This window comes from Vigna unguiculata, chromosome 9 (genome assembly GCF_004118075.2).
Source record: "Vigna unguiculata cultivar IT97K-499-35 chromosome 9, ASM411807v1, whole genome shotgun sequence".
NCBI lineage: Eukaryota > Viridiplantae > Streptophyta > Magnoliopsida > Fabales > Fabaceae > Vigna > Vigna unguiculata.
In genome coordinates, this window is record NC_040287.1 from 31,939,612 (window position 1) to 31,963,577 (window position 23,966).

Below are 23,966 nucleotides of genomic sequence, written 5' to 3' on the forward strand. Positions count from 1 at the left end.
TTCTTTATGCATATATAGAAGATTTTACTGTTTGATAGTTAAAAAATGATACACATTTTGATCTTCTCAGCTTATTTAAACAAAGAAAACATAAAGAAAACATGTAAATACAGTAAGCCACTTTAGAAACTGTTTAAACACATAATTTCTAATAAACCAAAATAAATACCGTAAGCCACTTTGGCAACTGCTTAAATTCCATTTATAATTGATTTCGTAACCAAATTTAGCGTTGTGAAATAAATTGAAGTAATGAAAATAATCTCTTCAGGACAAGTCCCATAAAGTAGCATATTATAGAAAATATAAAAATACGTACTTTCTTTAAGTACTGATATTTTATCCGGAATAAAAAAATAATTATCCATATTCATTGTTAACAAAATAATCAACTAATGTGATCAATTCCCAAACTTTCTAATGATTATATTTATATTAAAGGATTACCCATTCCACCGACACGATACTGTACAAGTTACGTTCATATACACAGTATATATACAGTAAAAATATTACAACAAACGTATCAGAAACCCGTTGACATTGGCTGGTTGGATATTGACACCATGGACATTATGTTGATCATCATGGAAGACAGGGTTTATTCCACATTTTATATATATGTGTGTAACATATCTCTTTAGACAAATTGCATTTTATTGTTAGCATTGCATCCGTTGACCACTATTTATTATCCATTAAATCGTAACGTATTGTACCGTTCTTACTGGAGAGGTTATTGACAATAAAATGTAATCTATTTCTAAAGTTCTTAATTAGATTTTTTTTTACCATGTATATATAATATGATTATTGACTTTTTGTTTTACCAAAAGTAGAAAAGTAGAAATAACTTGTTTCGATGGTATATATATACTCGTTATCATTATGGTGGATATTTCCAATCATTTCAATTTTTTCATTCTTTTGTTTCAATTGTTCAACTCAACTCAGTCAATAATCAAGTTTATTCAATTTTTCAAAGTACTCTTGCATCTTCAATCACGTAGACCACTAATTTATTATGTAATTTAATAATTTATCTTTTATTTTCTTTTTCTTTTTTAATTTATTTTCATTTAAATAATTATTCTTTCACTATACAACTATTACTTAATATTATATTTTATTTAATGTGGGCTTTTTATAAAGAAATTATTTAATCAGTATTTCACATGCAATAACGGAGTATAAAAATATTAGTTACTAAAGTAATAAAAAATAATACATAAATTTAAAATAAATAAATACAGTAAAGCACCCGCTTGTATTTCGCCCAATCTTATTGCTACTACCTTATGAAAAAAATATTATTTTTAATTGAGTTATAAATTTATTTATAAAAACAAATTAAGATTTTAAACATCATTTTTATAAAAGTTGTTAGGATAAAATTACAATTTTAATTGAAAAATAGGTTTATAATGGACTAAAGTCAATAATAAATTTATGTACTTATAATTAAGCCTTATATATTGTATTCAAAATATTTATAATTTTTAATTGAGTTTTTTCGATTAATTTATTTATTAATTGAATGAAGTGATTATTATGTTGTGTCATTAATTTTTTACATCTCAAATTTTGTGATTAATATAAAATAATATTATTTTTTTATTTTTTTAATTATTAATTATTTAATTAATTACGAAACATCACATTTTTCAATGAAAAAAAGAAATAAAAACAATAAAACAAAATAACAACTTAATAAAAAAAATCTCACTTTCTAAATACACAATGATAGCAGAATATATATAACAATCATGTCTTGCAATTAACAAAAATAAATTAAACAATAAAAATGCGATTGAAAAATATAAAATCTTCATATACAAATAAATAAAAAACATTTAATAAAAACTCAAGTAAAATATTCTAATTAAATTTATTTATGAAAAAAATTAAAACTTAAAAACTTTAAACATACGAACACATAATCCTTAAATTTTGTCCTTACTTAAATTGAGAAATATGAAAAGTCAGCCAATGTTTTCTTGATGGCAATTGTACTGTTGGCCACGTGCACCAACCCTTCCCCTGCCAATGGCGAGAGAGATAATAAAAATAATAAGAAAGAGACTAAAAATAGGTTGTCGTTGTAACCACCAAAAACAATAACTCTCATGCATGTAGATAACCAAAATTAAAAAAGAAGAAGAGGGTGGGTTGTAGTAATTTAGAGAAGTAAAATAATATGCATCCATTTATTGTAATATAATAGAATTGGTGACTCGTGAGTGATGCATGGGACATGGTACAGGTCAAATGCTGCACTCCTCATTCTGCACTCTGCACCATTCCCTACACATTCACATCTCAAAAGGAATAAACAAATTTCTTAAGAAATTTGGCTCCATCGCATGCCCCATCCACAACAATACGCATTAATTGGTTGGTTGGTTTATGAATAAATAAAGCTGGTTTACACCACAGAATGACAATTTCTAGTATTATTGCACTTTTATTATTTCTTTCGTCATCGTAGCCATTGCTGTGAGCGAAACATCATTCTTCAAAAGAAAAAGTAAGGGTGGCACAATAAGACACGAGGAATGAGATGAGCAAGTAGATCACGACATAGCTCAAAATTAATGAGAAAGCACTGGACTTTTCTTCTCTTGTTTTGGAACAAAGTGAAAGCAGTTGTTTCCTGAATACCTCCATAAATTTTCCATTTATCAATAACACAAAAACAATTTATTATGTCGCAAAATTTATATTTCACATATAAGCATGAGACACAAAAATAACCCATAGTATTTTTATAAATAAATGGTCAAATTTTATCCCTTAGCATTAGATGTAAATATACTCTTTTATAATTGAGTAAGGTGTACCAAACTTAGACATGATATATATAATCAAAATTTTAAGTTTAGTACATCATGCTCATACATAAAAAAATAAATTTACATATAATATTAGTGAATAAATGGCAACTTAATTGATTTCATGCCAAAACCAATTCAGTTTTTTTAAAAGAAAAAAAAAACTCCAAAATCTATGTTCATTAATGCATTACCAAAGGTAAATATCGACAAAAAAATAAAGGAAAAAGACATAGGATTATATTCGCTTCTATCTCGTACGTAAATTGTAAATTTATGTATATTGTATAAGCACCAAAGGTAAATTTATGTCTAATATTTTATCATACGTAAATTTATGTCTTTCACAATTATGTTTAACCTAAGTCAAATATAAAATATTAGGCATAAAATTTTTTCTTGTGTTAGTGTATAATAAAAATATAATTTTTGTATTTTTTATAGCATATTCGAATATTATTTTCACTTTTGACTATTATAATCGAAAAGGTTTTTGCAAGAAAAATTACTTTGAAATCATTGTAATGCAAAAGTCATTTTTAACTTCTAAAAATACTTTTGAGATTGTATAATTCAAAAAAAATAAAAATAAAATTTAATTTATGTAGAGTTGCAGGGAGCCCAACATCAAACCGTACCACATAACACTAGCCCATCAAACAATCGGTTTTAGGCTTCGAAATTTGGGAGGTTGTTGTTTTCACCCCATTATTTACTGGTACACTCTTTTTCTTCTTCCAACTTAACCTTATTTACCTACTTTTCTTTAGGATAAACATTCCCCTTCTCTACCCTTTTTTCCTTTCTAACCACTGAGATGTAACATTTATTTGAATTGGTATATTTTGTTTGGACTCTTTGGACATTTTAAAGAATTATAAAAACATCATTGTAGGGAGAGTTTCGGAATTCTAGTCAAATAAATGATGAGCCTCTAGATAATACATTTAATTACACAAAAAATACATACATACATATATATATATATATATATATATATATATATATATATATATATAAAAGGCTTCATGAAAATTACAAGTCCGATTTGTTAGTATTAATGTAATAATATAAAGGAGTTTTCAGTACCATACATATCATAAGTGAGAATTGACCATTGATATACTAATCAATATTACATTCTCACACATTGCGCAATACTTCACCCATTCATTTCACTTGTTTAAGTTTAAATCATTAACTTCTTATAAAGATTGACCATTTCACTCTTACATTTTTTGTTTTGGATGTCATTTTTTTTGTATTGTTTATTGTCATTATCATTTTGTCAAGTTGGAGAATTATATACAAATATTAGTTTTTTTTTTTCAAATGCATACATTGTTTATAAAATATCATAACCTTACTAGTAACTATTGATGGAGTTTTTCAAAATAAAAATTGATTAAATAATATTTGAAATAAACTAAACTCCATATTTAAAATTGTTTAATAATAAAAATTTAATAAATAACTTTGCCGCTTAAAAAATCTAAAATTAAATAAGATAGTGTTGATGTATATTCACACGATATTCCTATCTTAAATTTCACCTTGAGTCACAAAATGGTTACACACATCCACTTTCTTATATCATTCATTTGATGGTTGGTGTATGGAGGTGATTTTTCACATATTTATGTGTTGTGATATTTTTCATCCTGATTTTTTTTAAAGAGATTTACATAATTATGTATTTCCTATTTTACTTTTTTATCTGAACATGTACTATTTAATTTTAGTACCAATCATATTAGAGTAAATTTTCGTGTAGCCTATTTATTTCTTAGAGTTCAAACTAAAAGGTTGTGTACCATCTTTCTTTATTACTTGATCAAATTATTGAATTCACTCTCAACTCAAATAATTATATTTTAAATTTTTTAAAAGAAAAAAATATATAAATGTTTTATCAAAATATTAAAAGTAACTATACACTTCAACATTATACCACAGTATAACTCAGCCATGTCTTCGCATTACTATTCACTATTTCTTTTCGTATAATCCCCTTACAGATATTATTCCTTTTTCTTAAAAGGTATTACCTCTTACTCACTGGTGAAAATAAAAGTTATTTATTTTCAATAATAAATTTCCATTTTTTAATAATAGCAATAAGTGATTGTGAAATTTACCGTATTAAGTGATTTTAAATTAATCGTAATTAATTTTAACTTCTTTATATTCTCTTACTTCACTTATACTTACTTCATACGAATTAATCTGATGTGATTATTTGTCACTTCGTAATCTTCCTCTCACCAAATCCCATCTGGTTCTTTACCATTGGTTAAATATGCGCGAGATATCGCCGAAAGGAGACCCAATAGCACAAGAGATGCTACTAAGCAGAACAAAAATAAAACAAAATTAAAATCGAAAAAACGAGAAAATACAAGAGAAGATAAAAAAAGTTAGTGACAAGGGAGGAGAGAGAGGAAAAGATAAGAGCGAGGATACACAGCAGCATAAACCCTAGCTCGAAAATATCGCGATAAATCGAAAAAATTATTGAAATCCGAGACCTCCGTTTATCTCTCCGTCGGGATTGACCAATCTCTCATACTCCGTAAGCTCCAAATTTCTCGCTATCTCATTATTTCTTCTCATCTTCATCATTTTTATTTGTTTTAAATGCAATTGATTTTCTGTATCTATGAAATTTGATCCATTTTCGCAAAATAGATTCAGATCACTGGGTGATTGGAAGGAAAATTATTCAATTACTTTGAAAGATTGGAATATCTTCACGTGTTTGCAAAATGAGTAAAATGAAAGACGATTTGAATTTGATGCTTGACATCACTTAATGCTTTTACAAGCAACTGAAGAGTTAAATTATGTGATGGATTACTCTGTCTCTTGAAAAAATTCACTGAACCACTTTAGTTTTTATTCGTGTTCATTTCTTCAATCATTGAATTATCACTTTGTGCTTGAATGATCGTGGTTTATGTCAGTGTGCTGCGTTTCTGATGAGATGCTTACCCTATTTTCTGGTTTGATCTTATTGTGTAGGTTGTCATATACTTATTCTCCAGGAGCTACGTTACTGCGTCGTAAAGTAAGTTGAAGCTTTTGTTTTGCTATGCCTGTCTTTTAAAACAACACGGAAGCTGATTGTATCATTAATGGACCTAGCATGTAGTATCACACCACACTTGAACTGTTTTTGGTAATCACAGGAAAATGCACTTCACAGTCGGTGAAATGGCTGCATAGGACCGCAACTTGCTTCATAGTCCTCATAATTAATTTTTCATTCTTCCTCTTTTGTTAGATTTATAGGGATTTTTTATGTGTTACATATATAGTAAAATGATAAAGAGCTTGTAACGAGGGAGAGGTGGAATTCAGAAGGGAGAAGAACAAGAGATGTAGAATGTTTAATATGATTCTCGAAGAATTATATTTGGTGCAAACATGAAATAAATTCACGCTACAATGGCCATAATAAGCATAACAGCAAACACAATCACAGTGGCTGCAATTGTGACCACATTTGTAACTTCAACCATAATTTGAAACCGTGGAACCCGGTATTGAGTAATTATTTATTACCCAATGAATTCATTAGCTTTTACTTTAATATTCTTCTTACCATATCAATACCATTTTCTTCAGGGGGTTTAGATAACAAATTTTATTTTTCTTTTTGCTAAACTTTCATTTATAATCTAAATATTTTGTTAACTTACTCTTGGTTACTCTGATGTAGATATAATAAATTAACAGAATCATAGACAGCTTATCATATAATGTGCTGATTTACTTTTCTTATTTGAACTCGGCAGTGGTTCGAGAAAAAGATGTCTGTTGGGAATATGCTGAGAAATTAGATGGAAACAAGGTAAGATGTAAGTTTTGCCAAAGAGTTTTGAATGGTGGCATAAGTAGGTTGAAACATCATTTATCTCGATTCCCAAGTAAAGGGGTAAATCCTTGTAGCAAGGTCAGAGATGATGTTACAGATAGAGTAAGGGGTATAATAGCATCAAAGGAAGAGGTCAAAGAAACCTCTTGCGTGAAGAAACAAAAACTAGCAGAAGTCAAGTCACCCAGTAATCTTTCGGCAACTAAAGCTCTTGTATCTTTGGATGCAGCATCCCCTCTTATGAAGATTTTCCCCACCGGTAATCCTATGACCCCTTCCTCTACAAACAACCAAGAGAATGCAGAGAGAAATATTGCTCTATTCTTTTTTGAGAATAAGTTGGACTTCAGTGTTGCAAGGTCTTCATCGTATCAGTTGATGATTGATGCCATTGCAAAGTGTGGTCCTGGATTTGCTGGTCCATCAGCAGAAATCCTGAAAACCACATGGTTGGAAAGGGTAAAATCAGAAGTGGGCTTACAGTCAAAAGATGTTGAGAAAGAGTGGGCAACTACAGGTTGTACCATCATTGCAGACACATGGACTGATTATAAATCAAAGGCCATAATTAATTTCTTAGTCTCTTCACCATCCAGGACCTTTTTCCATAAATCTGTGGATGCCTCTCCATATTTCAAGAACACGAAGTGGCTGGCTGATCTTTTTGATTCTGTAATTCAAGAATTTGGCGTAGAAAACGTTGTTCAAATTATTATGGACAGCAGTGTTAACTATACTGGTATTGCAAATCATATTGTGCAGAGCTATGGAACTATATTTGTATCTCCTTGTGCCTCTCAATGTTTAAACCTAATCTTGGAGGAATTCTCCAAGGTTGATTGGGTTACTAGATGTATTTTACAAGCACAAACGATTTCAAAGTTAATATACAATAATGCCTCATTGCTTGATCTTATGAAGAAGTACAGTGGAGGCCAGGAACTTATCAGGACTGGGATCACAAAGTCTGTATCCACCTTTATGTCTTTACAGTCTATGTTGAGGTTGAGAACAAGATTGAAGAATATGTTTCACAGCCACGAATATGCCTCAAACACTTCTTATGCAAATAAACCACAAAGTATTTCTTGTGTTGCAATTGCTGAAGATGGTGATTTCTGGAGGACAGTGGAAGAGTGTGTGGCCATCTCTGAGCCCTTTTTAAAAGTATTGAGGGAAGTATCAGAAGGGAAACCAACTGTAGGTTCCATATATGAGCTAATGACAAGGGCCAAAGAATCAATCAGGACATACTACATAATGGATGAGAACAAGTGTAAGACATTCCTAGATATAGTTGATAAAAAGTGGCGAGACCAACTCCATTCACCTCTACATGCTGCTGCTGCTTTTTTGAACCCCAGTATTCAATACAATCCTGAAATAAAATTTATTTCTTCCATAAAAGAAGACTTCTTTAATGTTCTGGAGAAATTGCTTCCTGTACCAGATATGAGGCGTGACATCACCAATCAAATCTATACTTTTACGAAGGCACATGGCATGTTTGGCTGTAGCCTAGCAAAGGAGGCAAGGCATACAGTTGCACCCTGTAAGTTTTAAATAGTTCCCCTTGATACATTTTCACTGAGTCAATTTTGTGATGAGGTTCATTTTAAGTTGCTTTGTTCAGTCCAACAACTTTTGTGAATATTAGTGACCAACTCCAACATTGGGTTTTAGGTAAAGAAAACATGCACATCGAGTAATTGAGCCTAATTCCAGGATTTATGATGTTCCAGTGTGGACAAAGTTGGGTTTTATTTTTTGTGTGAGGGGACTTGTGGAAGGATAGTTGGTTAAATCATAAATGAATGGAATGTATTTGAAAAGATAGGTCATGCGAAACTAACTGTAGGACTTTTTTCAGTTCATTTTTTATTAATAAGACTTTTTTTTTGTTTCGTTCACTGTACAACTTTTAGCATCTGATTTCTCCTTCAGTCGTAATATGAGAAACTTAGATAGTCCTAGCCTCCAGGAACAACATCTCGTTTCATTTGGTTTAATTCTTATCTATATGCCATTTTTTCTCTTGGGGGGATGATGTCCACATCAAGCTGAAATGTGTCTGCTCTTTGCTTTGAGCTTTTGGTATTTGTAATTGCTCATTAGAGAACAACAAAACAAAATGTTTCTGACATGTCTATTGTTAGCGAATGCCAGACCATGCTTTGATTGACAAGCATCATTATAATCGTATTAATGAGCAGTGGCAAGGATGCTGATTATTTTAATCTGCTGTTTATCTTGTGCAATGGATTTTGAACAGCATGTTTCATAAGAACGTGATTTTGTTGTTTTCTATCTACTTTTTTCAACTAATTTTATTTATTTGCAACTGTGCTGATACCGTTACTCTGTACGTTAGTTATTCTGCAAACTCATCGTTTTTTCGTTGTAGGGCTTTGGTGGGAGCAGTATGGTGATTCTGCTCCAGGGTTGCAACGAGTTGCCATTAGAATATTAAGTCAAGTTTGTAGCACCTTCTCATTTCACAGGCAGTGGAGTACCTTCAGACAAATTCACTCCGAGAAGCGGAACAAGATTGATAGAGAAACATTGAATGACCTGGTTTATATAAACTACAACCTGAAGTTAGCTAGACAGATGAATGCTAAGTCTTCAGAAGTTGATCTGCTTCAATTTGATGATATTGACATGACTTCTGAGTGGGTGGAGGAGAACGAAACTGCAAGTCCAACACAGTGGCTGGATCGTTTTGGTCCAGCCTTGGATAGCAATGATTTGAATACGAGACAGTTTGGTTCTTCTATATTTGGTGCAAATGACCCCATATTTGGATTGTAATTTTGTATCCATTATGTACCATAGCGGGTGTTCTTTCTAGTTCTCAGTTTTTCTTGTAGGAGTGTATTCGAAAGTGATGTAAAGACAGGACTCTATTATTTGTCTCCCTCTGCCAACTCGTGGGAGCATAGGATTGTTGATTAATGAATTGTAATTTTTCTTTATCAAAATATAGAAATTCAACAATCACATTTGATTTTGGAGTCACAACAATTGTATCTGAATTTATGTATTTAGTCTCACATGAATATGTTAATTCTTAGTGGAAAGTATACAGTACTATTACATAAGAATAAAAAATTTACATTATAGCACATGTTTAGTCAAGGTTTTCAGAAAAATAATTATTTTTTTCTTTTAATAAAACGTATTTTTATTTATATATTTTCAATCAAATGTAATTAAAGTCTTAATCTTTTAAAATTAGTCGTCACATATATGAAAATGATCGAACAATAAATTTACATTTTTATTAAGTTTGAGAATCAAATTGTTATTTGATGAAAAAATATGAAGAGTATATATATATATATATATATATATATATATATAATTTTTCTCTTTCAACTAGTTTTCGCTGGCTTGATTAAACCTTGTCTTTTCCATTATGTATTCACTCATTTTAAAAGAATAAAATCATTAATTATATAAAAGTAAGCATCTGTGGATAATAAAACCAAGTTCAAATTTGATTCAATGCAGTGCAGCTATTTTTGAAGAGGAAAGCAGAAACCTATATCACACTTCTCACTAAACTGACTTACTTCTTTTATTGTAATTGTTTATTTATTTTATCTTGGTCCAAATTCAATCAAATCCTTCAAAAATTTCAATTTCAATGTAACTACTTTTTCATCCGATATTAACTTTGAAATATTTAGCAACTAAATTGATGAATTTAAATTATGCACAATACAACTGATAATTATGTATAGTACAATTTATAAAACTAACAACATTAACTTAAAATTATCAAATTAGTTCAGTTTGACCCAAAAGGTAATCATGTAAATTTTTTATCTTGTTAAGTCAACATGTTATTTTGACCCATTTAAAAGTTAAAAAACTAAGTAAAATATATATTTTAGAATCTAAAGTTATATTAATAAAATAATCTTAAATTTAGACATAATAATTTAATAATTATAATGTTGATATTGTTTTAATAAAATATTTATGTAATATTTTCACTATTTTTTAAATATAATTATTATTTTATAAAACCAACCCATTCATTAACCTATATTAGTTAAACTAAGTTAATTTAGATCGAGCCCTAAACTGATCAGATCAAAATATTAAAATTAATTCGTCACAGTTTTAGTGTAACATCCCATTTAATAGTCTTTCACACTATCAAACAAAACATTAATTCATGATCAGGCATAGCAGATAGTGGAGTTAGCAGTTGCATATATATATACGCATATATATATATATATATATATATATATACGGTATAAGCGTTTGGTACAGTCATCCAAAAGTATAAGAAGGGGGCTTAACAACTTGCCAAGCTAAGACTCTTCAAAAGTACAGTTCAAAACTACTACAGCAACAAGTAAGAGGGATCGGTTCCTGCTCTGAAGGGGGGCATCATCATCTGGGCTAGGCTCTGCTCACACCAACAATAGGCGATCATAGCAAAGGAGAAGCCGCGAGCGCAAAAACCACATGAACAAAAGAAAGGGTAAGCTAACTGAGAGAAAAGAAAGATAACACAGAACATCATTTGCATCACTCACAACACAGATCAATAATTAAAATTCTAGACTCGATATCCGGATTGTGTAAGCGACATTGGAGCTCTTGGTGGCTTGCACCTGCAACGGTTCCCAGACTCTGCAGAGTCTGGACACAAGGGGTTATCACCCGACCGTTCCCAGGGTAAGTCCCCTTCGCGTCTAGGACTGGGTCAAGTCCAAGGACTAGGACCTCCTGCTACTCCTCACGACATAATCCATTCTACTCTATCTAAGCGTGAATGATTATTGGAGTTTCAGGATACCAACCAATTAAGGATTCCACACGTCCTTACACTCTAACAATTCACATGAATTTCCCTTGAAATTCCATTCCAACCATCACACTACATACTCATACTCTTCAAATCTCATCACATAATACAAAAATTACTGACCTAACAACACATGAAAGCTTCCTTGCATAGAATCATAGTAAAACATGTCGTTTTTCCATTAAAACAGAAGTTGGTGTACTCCACTGCAGTGAATCTCGCTTAAGCTAGGTAATCTAGCCCAGGCGAGAAGCTATCTCGCTTAGGCGAGACATCAAACAGTGGCAAAGATTAAAACTGAGCGAACTCTCGCTCAGGCTAAACTGGTTCGCTTAGACGAGAGTATGTCTTGCTTAAGCGACTCCAGCTCGCCTAGGCAAGATTTCGCTTAGTTTCAGAGGTGAGCCTTTCTGATAGTCTCGCTTAGGCGAGACCCGCCCGCCTAAGCGAAAATAACAGATCATCTCACTGTTTTCACATGCAATAACGCAAATTCGAAGCCAACATGATCATACACACACACAAGCCTTTCAAGAAGTCAATTCAACACACCAATCTCATACAAAACATAATTTACAGCTCAAATGAACAAAGTATCGGTTAGCTTCCCTTACCTTTTAACAAAACACCACAAGCAAGGCGCTAGCACAAGGGCACCTCAATTCTCAACCTAAGGGGCTGAAATTCAAAAATTTTGGGTGAGTACAAGACTCTAATTCGGTCTTGGTAGGTATCAAACTCCCAAAAATCCCAGAATTGAAGAGAATTGGGAGAAACTAAATTTGTCTTACCGGAAGGGGGATGGCTCAGCTTGAGGAGGAGTTCCTCTCCTGGTTCCGGGTTTCAACAACTACAACAGAGTGAAAGTGATTAGAAAGAAGAATGAGCTTGCTTCAAAGGGAGGTTGTGAGGGGGTTTTAGAGAGAAGAAACACAGAGAGTGGAGTGTGTTTTCTGTGGTAGAAGAGAGTGTGTGGAAATGGGTAGTTAGTGGGTTCTTAAATTTAGTCTCTCTTAGTCTATTTTATTGATTTTTCCGGCTCATGCTTCATAATAAACTTATTTCCCCCTCTTTATTTGAACAAATAATCATATGGTTGCATTTCAAAGAATTGAAAATGTTAGTTCAACCTTTTGTTTGATTTTTTTTTAATTGAGTGACTTGATATCATAAAACTTAAACTAAGTAAACAAAAGATAATATAAAAATATAATTAAAGAGAAAGTAAAAACAAAATCCTTCAACTTTACCCTGGTATTAATTAGCGTGCATGGACATGTATTGTTTATTGACTAACTGAACAAATTTAGGTATCAACAATTTTACATTTTAGAACTCGGTTCAGCTTTGATTAGTCAATTCCTTCAGCTGATATATAGTCAAAATTTCAAATAATTATCTGATTAAACATTTTGTTTGATCTGACAAAGAAAACAAAACTTACAAGGCAAAGTTAGAATCGGGCTCCAGTTCGAAGTGGCACGGCACACGCTTGTTCGATGGACTACGATTTCAGAAGCAGGTTGGGCCTACAAGCTCCGATGTACCGTCCGCCACCGCCACCGTCACCGATGCACCGTCGGACGCCGAATGAGCAGAATCACACTCCTTCATGTAACCCTCTCTCTCTGATTGAGGGTTTAAGTTTTCGTTTGTTTTCTGTTCTTTCTTGAAATTTGCAGGAATGAAAGAGATCACATCGCCGGTAAAGTTGACTTTTCGTATTGAATTGAATGTGCAGCAGGATTAGGATTTGGCGTTAGGGTTGCTATAAGGCCAGAATATAGGATCAGACCGCCGGTAAGATTTGCTTTGTTATTATTTTTGTGGATTGAGAGAATTTATAAATTACTCTACGTTTTAATGCTTGTGAGAATGATTTGTAATTTGAACGGATACAATTACTTTGTGAAGTACATTTTGGATGTTGGTGAAGCAGGACGAATTTTGAGGCTGTTCTTCCCATGCCAAGTCTGAAAATTCTAAAGCTTTGCATAATTGACTTGGTCCGTTTCGATGGTTGAATAAGATCTTTTGATTGTTTTGGCAATTTTGCAGCCTCATTTATCGTCTTATGCTGGAGATAGTCCAATGAGCAACTTCCAATTTGATTTTGAGTTAGAGAGAAAAGTTTTAGCCGAAGCAGCTAAGGATAACCCAGATTGGAGCAAATTTGGATCAGAAAATATCCCGACCAAAGTTTCTGATCCCTCAACAGCAAAGGTTTGTTCTTGATTTAGAGCAAGGAGTTACAGGTTATGCTGTTGTGACGGGTTTAATAAATTTCTTTCCTGTATTTATTATGCAGAGGTGATAGATTACTATTTCTTAATTTGTAATTAATTTGGAACACTGTTTTTCTGTGTGTGTATAAATCATTTACTGTTTCCAAGGTCCAATTCTCAAGTATAAAATGAAACTTTTTTTGTTTAGGATACTGCTGTGGATTCCATTGTGAGCAAATTTATTGCCATGGGGCTCAGCCAAGAAGCTGTTCCAATTGCTGTTGAAAATTATGGTGATAATCCAACCAAAGTAAGTTATGATCACTGACACTCATCATTGTCATGTTTCAGTTAATAACATTAGTGAAAAGTATGATTATGATTCTGAAATGACCATGTTGATTACATAATTGTTTGTAACCCAAATGGTTCTTCCCTTGATACTGAACTTTATCTCCAGATTATTTCTGTGAACTTACTTCCAATCATGGAGTTGATTGCTTTCGCAAGAATGATAAAGTGATCAGTTTAATAGAGATAGTTAGCTAAACAATGTGTACATCTTTGGATGTGTCGCTTGATTGATTGTCTTCTTCTTACCACGTCTCTCAGTCTTGGTAAGGAGAGTAGCATTGGTATTCTGTGAGTCTATTAGTTCCTTTTATTTACGAACCTCAATGGTCATTAAGGAGGGTTGCTTTGGTATCCTTACATGTTATGCTTTAAGCCGAAATGGAAGAATTTTTACCCTAAGTTTCTATTCAATTCAGTTTTCAGAACTAGACCGAACTAACTAGTTTGATCAGTTTAGCATAGGAACTGGTCTAGTGACGGGTCAGTTAAACCAAAAAAAACCAGCTAATTCCAAACTGGTAAAGAACTGTGCGGAACTGGTGTTGTAAATCAATTTGAACCGGTATTTCAAAATTTTAAAATTTTAAACCTTTTTTATCTTTTGAATTTAATCTGAAATATTGAGGTGAATAAAAACATATGTTTGCACATAGTTATGCATTATTGCCAATTGTTATTAATTTTTTATGTTATAGAACATACGATTTAGTTTTTTATATTAATATGCAATTTTCTATATCATGAATTTTATGATTATATACTATTTCATCACTTAAAATATTAAATAAATCTAAAAATATAAACTTTATTTCTACCAGTTTGATCGAGGTTCAACATAAATTGTGAACCAATGGCTTCTCTGGTTTAGTTGTAGATCTAGTTTCTAAAACATTGATTTAAAGTTGACTAGTTGTCTTCTTGTTTGCATTCTGTTAAAAGCTTTTCCAGCTTATTTTGGAGCCTGCGTCCAAATCGAATATAATTATTGGCCTTTCTTAGCATTAGAGAATTTGAAGAGCTTACCCCGCTTGGATCTTATTTCTAAGTGTTTTGCTTTGTCATTCTTCGGATGATGGCCAGGACTAAACCTGTCTTGAAGGGGTGCATCCGTAAATTACATCACGTGGGTTTTTTTATTTTTGGCACTGACCACATTGGATGCATATTTATGATTTTGGAAGTAATCCTTATTTGTATTTTCTGTTTGTTGAATACCATCTGATGGCTTGATGCTTTTCTTATTTAGACTATTGCTAAAATCCTTTTATTTGTGTTGCCAGCTGTCACAGTAGCACTCATAAGATCCGTAAGATTAATTCGTTTTTCTGACTTAATGTATTTCTCATTTGAAGGTTCAAGAATTTGTGAAAGGCTACACACTTCTACGTGAAATGGGGTTTTCATCAAATAGCGTTGCTGAAGCTCTGGTTATGAATGACAACCGTACCGACAGGGCACTAGCGCATTTCCTTAACGGTTCATCGTGAGACTGTTAATGACTGAGGAATATGTTAATTTCTTTGTACAATGATAAATAATTGTCAGATATAGGTTGAGACATGGGCAATCTGTTGGTGGTGGTGTCCTTAGTTTTACATACACATATGTTGGTGACTTTGTGGAATTGGTTTTGGTTTGAAAGGATTGGTAATTTTTAGAGATAACATCATAACAAATAGATCTGATTTCCTCCCCATGTTATGTTTTGCTTTGGATGTCAAACGATGAATTACATTATTCTATTGTGAATCTTCAGATTCTAATGATAAATAGTTAACTTATATGAATAAAACATAATCATGAATCAAAATTCACATTGCCTATTTCATGTACAAAAACAAAGTTCCCTTAACTGCAAATGAGATTATGAGCCACCATGTCATTCCTATAAATCCTTTCCAGTAAGTACATTTTTGGAAGTTATTTAACGAATAAGAGTCCTCTTTCCCAACGCCTACGAAAAGACTGAGAAACCAATTTATAGGGAGCAAGCTCTTGTATTAAAAAAAAAAAAAAGGCGGCTGGAAGCTGAAGTTTTATTTGCTGTACGATGTTGCATGCCTCAGTTATAACTGCAAGTAAACCTTCTACCGTTCAACTTGCCAACTGTGCTCGTAAGTAAGATGAAACTGTTGTTCGATCATCAAACAACTTTTCCAAAGACATCTCTACGAATCCTCCTCTTCCAATAGAAATTAAACAAAAATATATTAGGAAGCAAACCTTGTAACATGACTCCCATGTATTACGTTTGTGGTCTTCTCACAAGAATGCACTGGAATGAATTCAAACACCGGCACAGATTGCTCCTGAAAAACATTATCATGTATACTTCAAAATTTGACGACGTCAACCATTATTACGGTAAGTAGATTTTCTATATAAATTTCTTGTATACTTTAAACTAGCACACATGCACATGAAATACACGTGGATAGAGAGGGAGACCTGTCGACCAAGATGAACAACAAAATTTTGCGTCATGAACATGCTTCACATCAAGTCCAATAAACCAGGATCCAGCGCTCACATCATCGTGGGCATATGTACGAAGAATAGATCTGTCAAGTCAACAGATTCAAGATCAATGCATAAACGGAAACAACACTGTATGTGCAGATAGGAGTATATCTGACCTGTTTATTGATATAAATTTGGCCAAAGCTCGTGATATAACATACATCTCTCCTGATGCATGGCGAAAGTATCTGTTGAGCAGGAGATTTGATCATCATTTAAAGAGGAGATAGATGACACGAAGAAAAATATTTATGATGGTTAGTGCACCTCAAGGCATTCGGTGTTTTGCACCATAACACTAAATAAAAACATGAAATATTCAACTCACATGGATTATTTTTTATTAGGAATTGTATGTGCAGGAAACAAAATTTTAGTCATTAAGTCAACTTATTTATGGAACATGAGTAAAACAGAAAAACTATCAATTAATAAACTGCCTCAAATATATTGTCTAGAAAAAAGTTAACAACAAATTTATCCTATCAGTCAATGAGTTTTATTTAAAATAAAACAACATAATCTAAAAAAATTTGTTGCTAATTAGTTCCAACAGTTATATAATCAACGATGTCCCATAATGGGCTTATCCCAAAAATATTGTTTTAAAAAATGTATTGCAGTTTTACATACTGGATCAACAAACTCAGTTGCAGAATATCGTGAAAAAAAAAAACTGTTTCACCAAAGATACACTTTCAGTTATGAAAAGCTGGGTGCATAACTGGTGACTAATTTATTATACAAGTTTGACATGCAGTAAAATTAATGCACTTTTTCTGTCATGAAATAGCAGGTTGCTTGACTTACGATTTTTTGTCACCAAATTTCCACCATTCTGGTTCATACCATTTATGGTTCCTGTCATATTACAAGATACCAGCATGAGAATCACAACATATATTCTCTCTAGAGCGCATAAAATAAAGCATTTTAAGCAACTTAAAGGGGCTCACAGCTCAGAGAAAACTTCGCCTGATTTCATGCACCCCAAGTAAACACGTGGTTTGTCCAAGTGAGCAGCAAGTGTAGCTCCCAAGGCATCTGTGCAAGGAAATACCAAGTGGTAAGACACATGTACATCTAAAAAGGTTAACAAGTTCTCTGGAATTTTATTAGATAGGGTGTGGGGGAGGAGGGCGAGCACACAATAAAATGTTATCATACAATCATTAAAAGAACAATTTATATAATTCTTTTCTTCTTTGTTTTCTTTAATATATTTCCTCTATTCTTGCTGGTGCTTTATATATGTAGAACTTGGTAATGAGTTGTAGCCTAATAATACAATCTTGGATAATAGATGTCTAATAAAGATGAAACTTGAAAATTACTCCACAAGAACATCAGTTGCTATCAAGAGGAATACTTTTTTCTTCCGATATTTCTCTAATAGGTTGAAGTTTTCATCGGAAGCATGCAACCATCTACGATGAGAATGTTTGAATTAAGCTATTATATATTATTTAACATGAACTTTTAATGTTTTAAAATTCATCAAGTACGAAGTTCTTGGTATCACAAGGCATGAAGTTCTTGACATATATAAAAGAAGGAATATAGATTTGAATTTGCAGGTTAAGAAAAATAGAAAAGGATAGATCACTACTACATTGGACAAGTATTAACCTTCTGCCGAAAGATTGATAATTTTTCCAAAACTGTTTTTAAGATGAACTTATAAAGATGACAGAAAAGTACACTATAATATCAAATTTTCTTAACATACAGCTGCATATGTAATGCAATCTGCAATTTCAAGTAAGGACGAAAATCTCAAGGCTAAAGCAGTGATTCTATGATATAATTTTACGCAGAAGCTATTATTTTTCACTTCCAAGCAAAACAGTAATAAAGCCTTTCAAAATGGAAAAAATAAACCTCATATTTGTTATAAGTTTTTAAACACATTTATTTAATTAAAAATGTTGAAGATCTCACATCAACAAGAGACAAGGTCAATTTATAATTTATATGTTAGGAACAATCCTCACCTTACTGATTTGGTAAGAATGAGTTTGGCGTAAACTCGCTTCCTAATAAAAACTTTTTCTTTTCTTTTAATAAAAAGTGTAAACAAACGAGTCCTTAGTATGGTTTTAGACCAAGTCTATGGCTGAGTATTAGCTACTGTCACTACTTAGATTAAACATGACCCTTAGTATGCTTATAGACCAAGCGTATGCCTGATTATTAGCTACTGTCACTACTTATAGTGAACGTCTCCTTACGAGGCTAGTGGGCACTGCAAGTCCATCTCTTGAACAGTCAACAAAAAATTCAATACTTAAATTATTTGCTGAAACAAAAAAGAGGTTTCTCAAAATCAAAGGTATAGCTTCTCCATTTTTCCATTTTTTTTTTTGCAACAAATAGGAACGAGAAATTATAAATCAGATCAAACCTAAGTGACTAGAAAAATAAAAGAGGGGCATACCAAGATTGAACAACAATAGTCCGAGAAGCCACAAGTCCAATTAAAGATTCAGAGAAATCAAGCCATGAGGAAAGTTGAGAGAAGAGACACAGACATGCCATGGAATGGTCACAGAAAGGAGGGAGATGGAGATGAGGATAATGGTTATTTTGTAATTACACAAAAATCAAGGATAATATTAAGAAGCTATAAATGGAGCTTTAAGATTTTTAGTGCCTTTTTCCTTTTTTCGAAAACCCCATCCAACCACTCCTTGAGTTCATGAAAAGCACCGTTTTAATGATAAAATAGCATTTCCACTTACAGGAAATGTCCAACCATATGATGACTCCCACAAACTTGAGGTCATAAGATCATACTCCTATCTGTAACAACGAAGCTCCCTAATGCACGGAAGGATTTAATTGAGGAGTTCAATTAAGAGATAAAAGGAACCCATATACTTTATTGTCGAACTAGAGATATGACCAACTATAGTATATAAATAAGTACAAAACTCATTTTGTAACATTGAATTGTGTCCAAATTTACTTTCTAAGAGAAGTATTAAGTAAATTACATGATTAACAATAATCACTTCATTCAATCAAAGGAAAACTTACCAATATTTACATAAACATCATCATTGACTTTAGCATAAAACTCAGCATCCCATTTGTCTGCAGCATGAGCAAAGAACAATTTAGCCTTCTTTGGGAGTGCATCATTTGTTTCCACGTGATTATCCTGTCAGCATAAGTTTTAAAGGTGAGCTAACTACCTTATCCCCACTCAAAAAAAGTCTCAACATGCGTTACAAGCACCAAGTTAAGCAACAGCAGATGTATTACTTTTTAATCCCACATCTGCTTACTTATCTAAACTACAGTCTGAAAAAAAATTATTGTGGCATCATATAATGATGTCAACGCAAGATTGATGCCAACTCAAATATAGTTTCATTTAGAAGAAAAAAAAAGAGAGATTTTAACCATTGGAAACAGCACAATCAAATAACAAAATGCACAGTCAAATAACTAAGCCAAAAAGACAAGTTATTAAACAGGTTTTTCCTGACTGGCACCAGTTATGCCGGGTCCGGTACAACTGGTGACCAATTCTTTGCATCAGAATTCTGTGGTGAAATTTTCACAGTTCTAACTTTTAGCAATCAGGTAGATTCAATTTTGGCATGTGGAGGACGTTATATGTAATCTAAAAATTATACTCAGGAGCCTGGAGAATCTATTTCCAAATTCAGAATGAGACAACTAGCAATGATTTTTGCAGAAAAGCAAATGCCAAATAATAAACCTAGCCTGTCAATTTGCAATTCTAAGAAAATAAAAAGTTTAGAAGCACATGAAGAGATAAAAATCCGGAATTTAATTGAACATACAAGAATTATGAAGTCATTAGTCAGCCTATTCTCACGATCAATGTCTTTATCCAGATTGTCTCCACGATTTTCACTGCAAAAGTATATGTAAGATATAAGCGATGTTCCAATTTCTCCCACACACCCCAACCCATACAAGTCTAAAAGAAAGAATTTGAACCTTCTACCAATAACAAATCGCACAATGATGCCCTTTCCATCTTCAATTTTCTTCAAAGATGGACCTACATAGATAGTGCTTTAAGAAAATCACATCTAAATGATAATCTTAGTACAGGAAGCTGTAAACAAACTATCCAAGAAAGATACATTTGAAAACAAATTTTCATGATTTCTGAAAATAACTCCATTCAAAATCAATACATGAGGTATAATATAATAAAAAACAGAGTTTCCATTATAGAGTTTTCTTATGATTCATGATCAATAACAGATATTAAAGGAATTAAAATACATCAATAAGAGGATACCGAGTCTTCTTTCAAGTGTGGAAATGAAGAGAGGAGCAAAGGGAAATGGATTTTTTAACAAACAGATATTATATTGAAAATCCTTATCAACATGCAGCAACAGTGAATTAAAACCACAATTTTATGTTTTGACATACTTTTCAGAATCTTAAGATTCACTATTTGAATCTTATGACTCAATGCATTTTGACTTGTAACCATTCATATTCCAAGATGAATCTTAAATGACTTTATATCTTAAGACACATGATTGAATCTATGAAACTCGTAGAACTTAAAGAACACTAGTGAGCACATCCTATTTGATTATTTCACCTTTTTTTGTACTCACCATTCAATGCATATACACTATCTAGCTGTTTAACTGTTTCATTTCCATTCTCCTAAAATAAAGTCTTCACAAACTTACATTTAACTGATAATTTTGTTGTATATGACTTCTTATGTTATTTTATCTATTTCTAATTTGATAGTTTATAATGAAAACTATAAATTATCTATATGATATATTCTAAGTACTGTTTTCTTTATAATTGAATCTTAGGATTCAATACAAAATTACAATTCAGGATTGAAGATATAGCTTCGCAATACATGACATTAATCAAAATTACGATAACCATAGAGTTCAGGCTTCACATAAATTCTTTACATCACGTTTCATATTTACTGCTCTTCTATTCATTTTGAATCGAAAACAGACGAATATATACTCAAGACATGTGGGTGTGAGGAAGAGATGGCAAAGAAATAAATACCACTTCCCATCCACGCCTTGCGGATTGCATCTCTATTCTTTTGGCGGCCAAACTTTGTCAGTATACCTATCACAACCAACGGCCTTCTCCTGGAAAAAGTTCCATTTGTCTCTATCAAGGGTTTCGAAACAAAACCCTCTTGTCTAGCCGCAGAAAGTTCCGTCTCAAGGGCATCAAGCTTCTTATGTTGTTCTCTACAACCACATAATTCAACGGTACCAGTCACAAAAATAAATTAGCAAACCTTCAAAGTCTAAAGGACATCATGAATAAAATCCAATAGCAATCTATAAAAAAGCATGGTAATTTTTTAAGCAACGCGTTCAAGTAAATTTAACTCACCTGCAGGCTATGATCTTCAATGTATCATCCACAGATATAGCAGATTGTCCCTAGAATGAAAACCTCGCGGTTAATTTAGCCAGAACAAGTAGAAACAGTGTCCATCTCCTAATGCATCGAATTTTATAATACAATATTATCACACAGTTGATCTACGACACATACTGAATCCTAATTCCTTAATAATAACTAATAATACAGACGCCATCAACCAGTTCTCGAATTCAGAAAATTGACAGTGTCAGATCAAATTGAAACGCATTAATTGAATCCGCAATCGCAAAAATTAAAATCCAGTGCAATAGGTCGCGATTCGTCCAGGAATCGCGATAACGACGTAATTGAAATTGCAGGGAAAGAATTTAGAGGATTACAGATCAATGAAAAATAGAGTGTGTGAGGAGTGAGTAGCAGTAACTAACCGACCTGACCAGTGATCCTGTCGAGCTCTTTGATGAGGTAAACGCGATTCTCTGCATCCTGCCAAAGCCTGAAAAGGAAAATTGAGCAAAATGAAATTAAGCGCAACGACAACGGAAGAAGGAAGAGGAAGAGAAAGAGAAGAACCTTCCAGCGACGTAGATAGAAGCGAAAGTGGCGAACATGGAGATGAGGAGTGCGGGAATGCGGGATCGATTGTTACCCATACTTGAGAGTCTGTGACTCGATCCCCTGCTCTGCATTTTGAATTCAATTCAATGCAAACCTATGCACGACAATGGTGTTATATATGTAGACGCAGAGAGAATTGGATTATAATTCAGAACTCGATAGATGCAGAGAAAAGGATGAGAAGACAATTTGGTGTTGTGGTGTGGTGTGGTGGGTTCTTGTTGCTGGTCAAGTAAGTCACCACTGATTCACTCCTTTTCCTTCTGCCTTGTTATTCTTGCCAGAAGCGGATTTATTTGAGTGAAAAGAAAAATGTTAATCAAATCAATATTTTATTCAACTACTATAACTAATTATAAATAATTTACCATAAATGTTTTTTAAATAATATTTTCTTATTAAAGTTAATAGTTTTAATTATAACCTCTTAGATGAAGTTATTATCAAAAATAAGTTACATTGAATACAGTAGTTGATAGAATAATTTATTGAGCTATACTATAAAGTGTACTTCTAATGAAATTTGTTGCTAATGGAATACGTCAATATTCAATAAAAATAATGTTATTAATTATGTTTTAGAATCTCATTTTTTCTATTATCTATAATAATATTTAAATTGGATATATTATTTTTGTATTTTTTTTTAACGAGGATTTTATCTTTCATAAAACAAATAGGAGTTTTTGTCTTGCTGTTTTAGTATTATATCATGATTTGAATATTTATTCTAACCTTAAGAAAGAGTTTCCTTAATTTATTATTGTTTAGATTGGATATTGTCTTCTTTTATTTGGATTGAGTTGATGGATTGGATAAGGACCCTGTCAAAAAAATTCACCCATTACCTTCATTTATTCGTCAAATATTTATTTAAAAAATATTTATAAATATTTTAAAATTGGCAAATACACGTGAATATTTACAAATATTTAAAAAATACTTTATAAATTAAAAAAATTAAAAAAAAATTATAAATTAAATTTTAATTTTAATTTTAATTTTAATTTTTTATTAATAACATATATACAAATAGTATAATACTTCCGCATTCAACCAATTTATAAATAAATATTAAAATATACATTACCGTATGTAATAAATACTCACATATATCAATTATTCGTTACGAAACATACCCACAGTTAGAAATGTTTTTCAATCCCTAGGATTAGTTTGATTTGTATGGTTTTGGATCGAGTTAGTTGTTTTTTTTAATATATTATTATTTTGTGTGAATTTTACATGAAATCCATTTGAAAAGAAATGAAAACTTCTAAAGCTGAAATTAAATTCGTATGACATTAAACTGATATTGAAAATGTGATAAAAGA

General features: G+C 32.0%; 3 protein-coding genes and 1 long non-coding RNA gene across 8 annotated transcripts; 2 read left to right on the forward strand and 2 right to left on the reverse strand.

Annotated features, from left to right (window-relative positions):
- The first annotated feature begins 5,217 nt into the window (after nucleotides 1-5,217).
- On the forward strand, nucleotides 5,218-9,726 carry LOC114163312. Of its 5 annotated transcripts, none has more exons than XM_028047543.1 (5): nucleotides 5,220-5,403; nucleotides 5,853-5,898; nucleotides 6,629-6,684; nucleotides 6,938-8,260; nucleotides 9,113-9,726. In XM_028047543.1, the coding sequence occupies exons 4-5, from the start codon at nucleotides 6,949-6,951 to the stop codon at nucleotides 9,517-9,519; spliced, it is 1,719 nt and encodes a 572-aa protein (XP_027903344.1). In that variant the 5' UTR covers nucleotides 5,220-5,403; nucleotides 5,853-5,898; nucleotides 6,629-6,684; nucleotides 6,938-6,948; the 3' UTR covers nucleotides 9,520-9,726. The 5 variants fall into 5 exon arrangements, with proteins under 5 accessions (XP_027903341.1, XP_027903344.1, XP_027903343.1 ...); XM_028047544.1 differs by lacking the exon at nucleotides 5,220-5,403 and adding an exon at nucleotides 5,420-5,676; XM_028047540.1 differs by having other exon boundaries at nucleotides 5,218-5,403; nucleotides 6,629-8,260.
- A 1,258-nt stretch (nucleotides 9,727-10,984) lies between these two features.
- On the reverse strand, nucleotides 10,985-12,408 carry LOC114162295. Its single transcript, XR_003599182.1, has 3 exons — nucleotides 12,328-12,408; nucleotides 12,151-12,214; nucleotides 10,985-11,134 (listed from the first exon to the last, which is right to left on the reverse strand). It is a non-coding gene; the product is annotated as an uncharacterized LOC114162295 (long non-coding RNA).
- A 427-nt stretch (nucleotides 12,409-12,835) lies between these two features.
- Nucleotides 12,836-15,811, forward strand: LOC114163858. Its single transcript, XM_028048220.1, has 5 exons — nucleotides 12,836-13,150; nucleotides 13,278-13,336; nucleotides 13,595-13,759; nucleotides 13,970-14,071; nucleotides 15,468-15,811. Exons 1-5 carry the CDS (start codon nucleotides 13,036-13,038, stop codon nucleotides 15,600-15,602), a joined length of 576 nt encoding a protein of 191 aa, XP_027904021.1. The 5' UTR covers nucleotides 12,836-13,035; the 3' UTR covers nucleotides 15,603-15,811.
- Nucleotides 15,812-15,902: 91 nt separating this feature from the next.
- LOC114163857 (hydroxyproline O-galactosyltransferase HPGT1) lies at nucleotides 15,903-22,903 on the reverse strand. Its single transcript, XM_028048219.1, has 12 exons — nucleotides 22,588-22,903; nucleotides 22,447-22,510; nucleotides 22,021-22,070; nucleotides 21,679-21,872; nucleotides 20,611-20,674; nucleotides 20,451-20,523; nucleotides 19,675-19,798; nucleotides 17,592-17,679; nucleotides 17,446-17,496; nucleotides 16,752-16,823; nucleotides 16,564-16,676; nucleotides 15,903-16,424 (listed from the first exon to the last, which is right to left on the reverse strand). Exons 1-12 carry the CDS (start codon nucleotides 22,701-22,703, stop codon nucleotides 16,402-16,404), a joined length of 1,032 nt encoding a protein of 343 aa, XP_027904020.1. The 5' UTR covers nucleotides 22,704-22,903; the 3' UTR covers nucleotides 15,903-16,401.
- Between the last annotated feature and the right edge of the window lie 1,063 nt (nucleotides 22,904-23,966).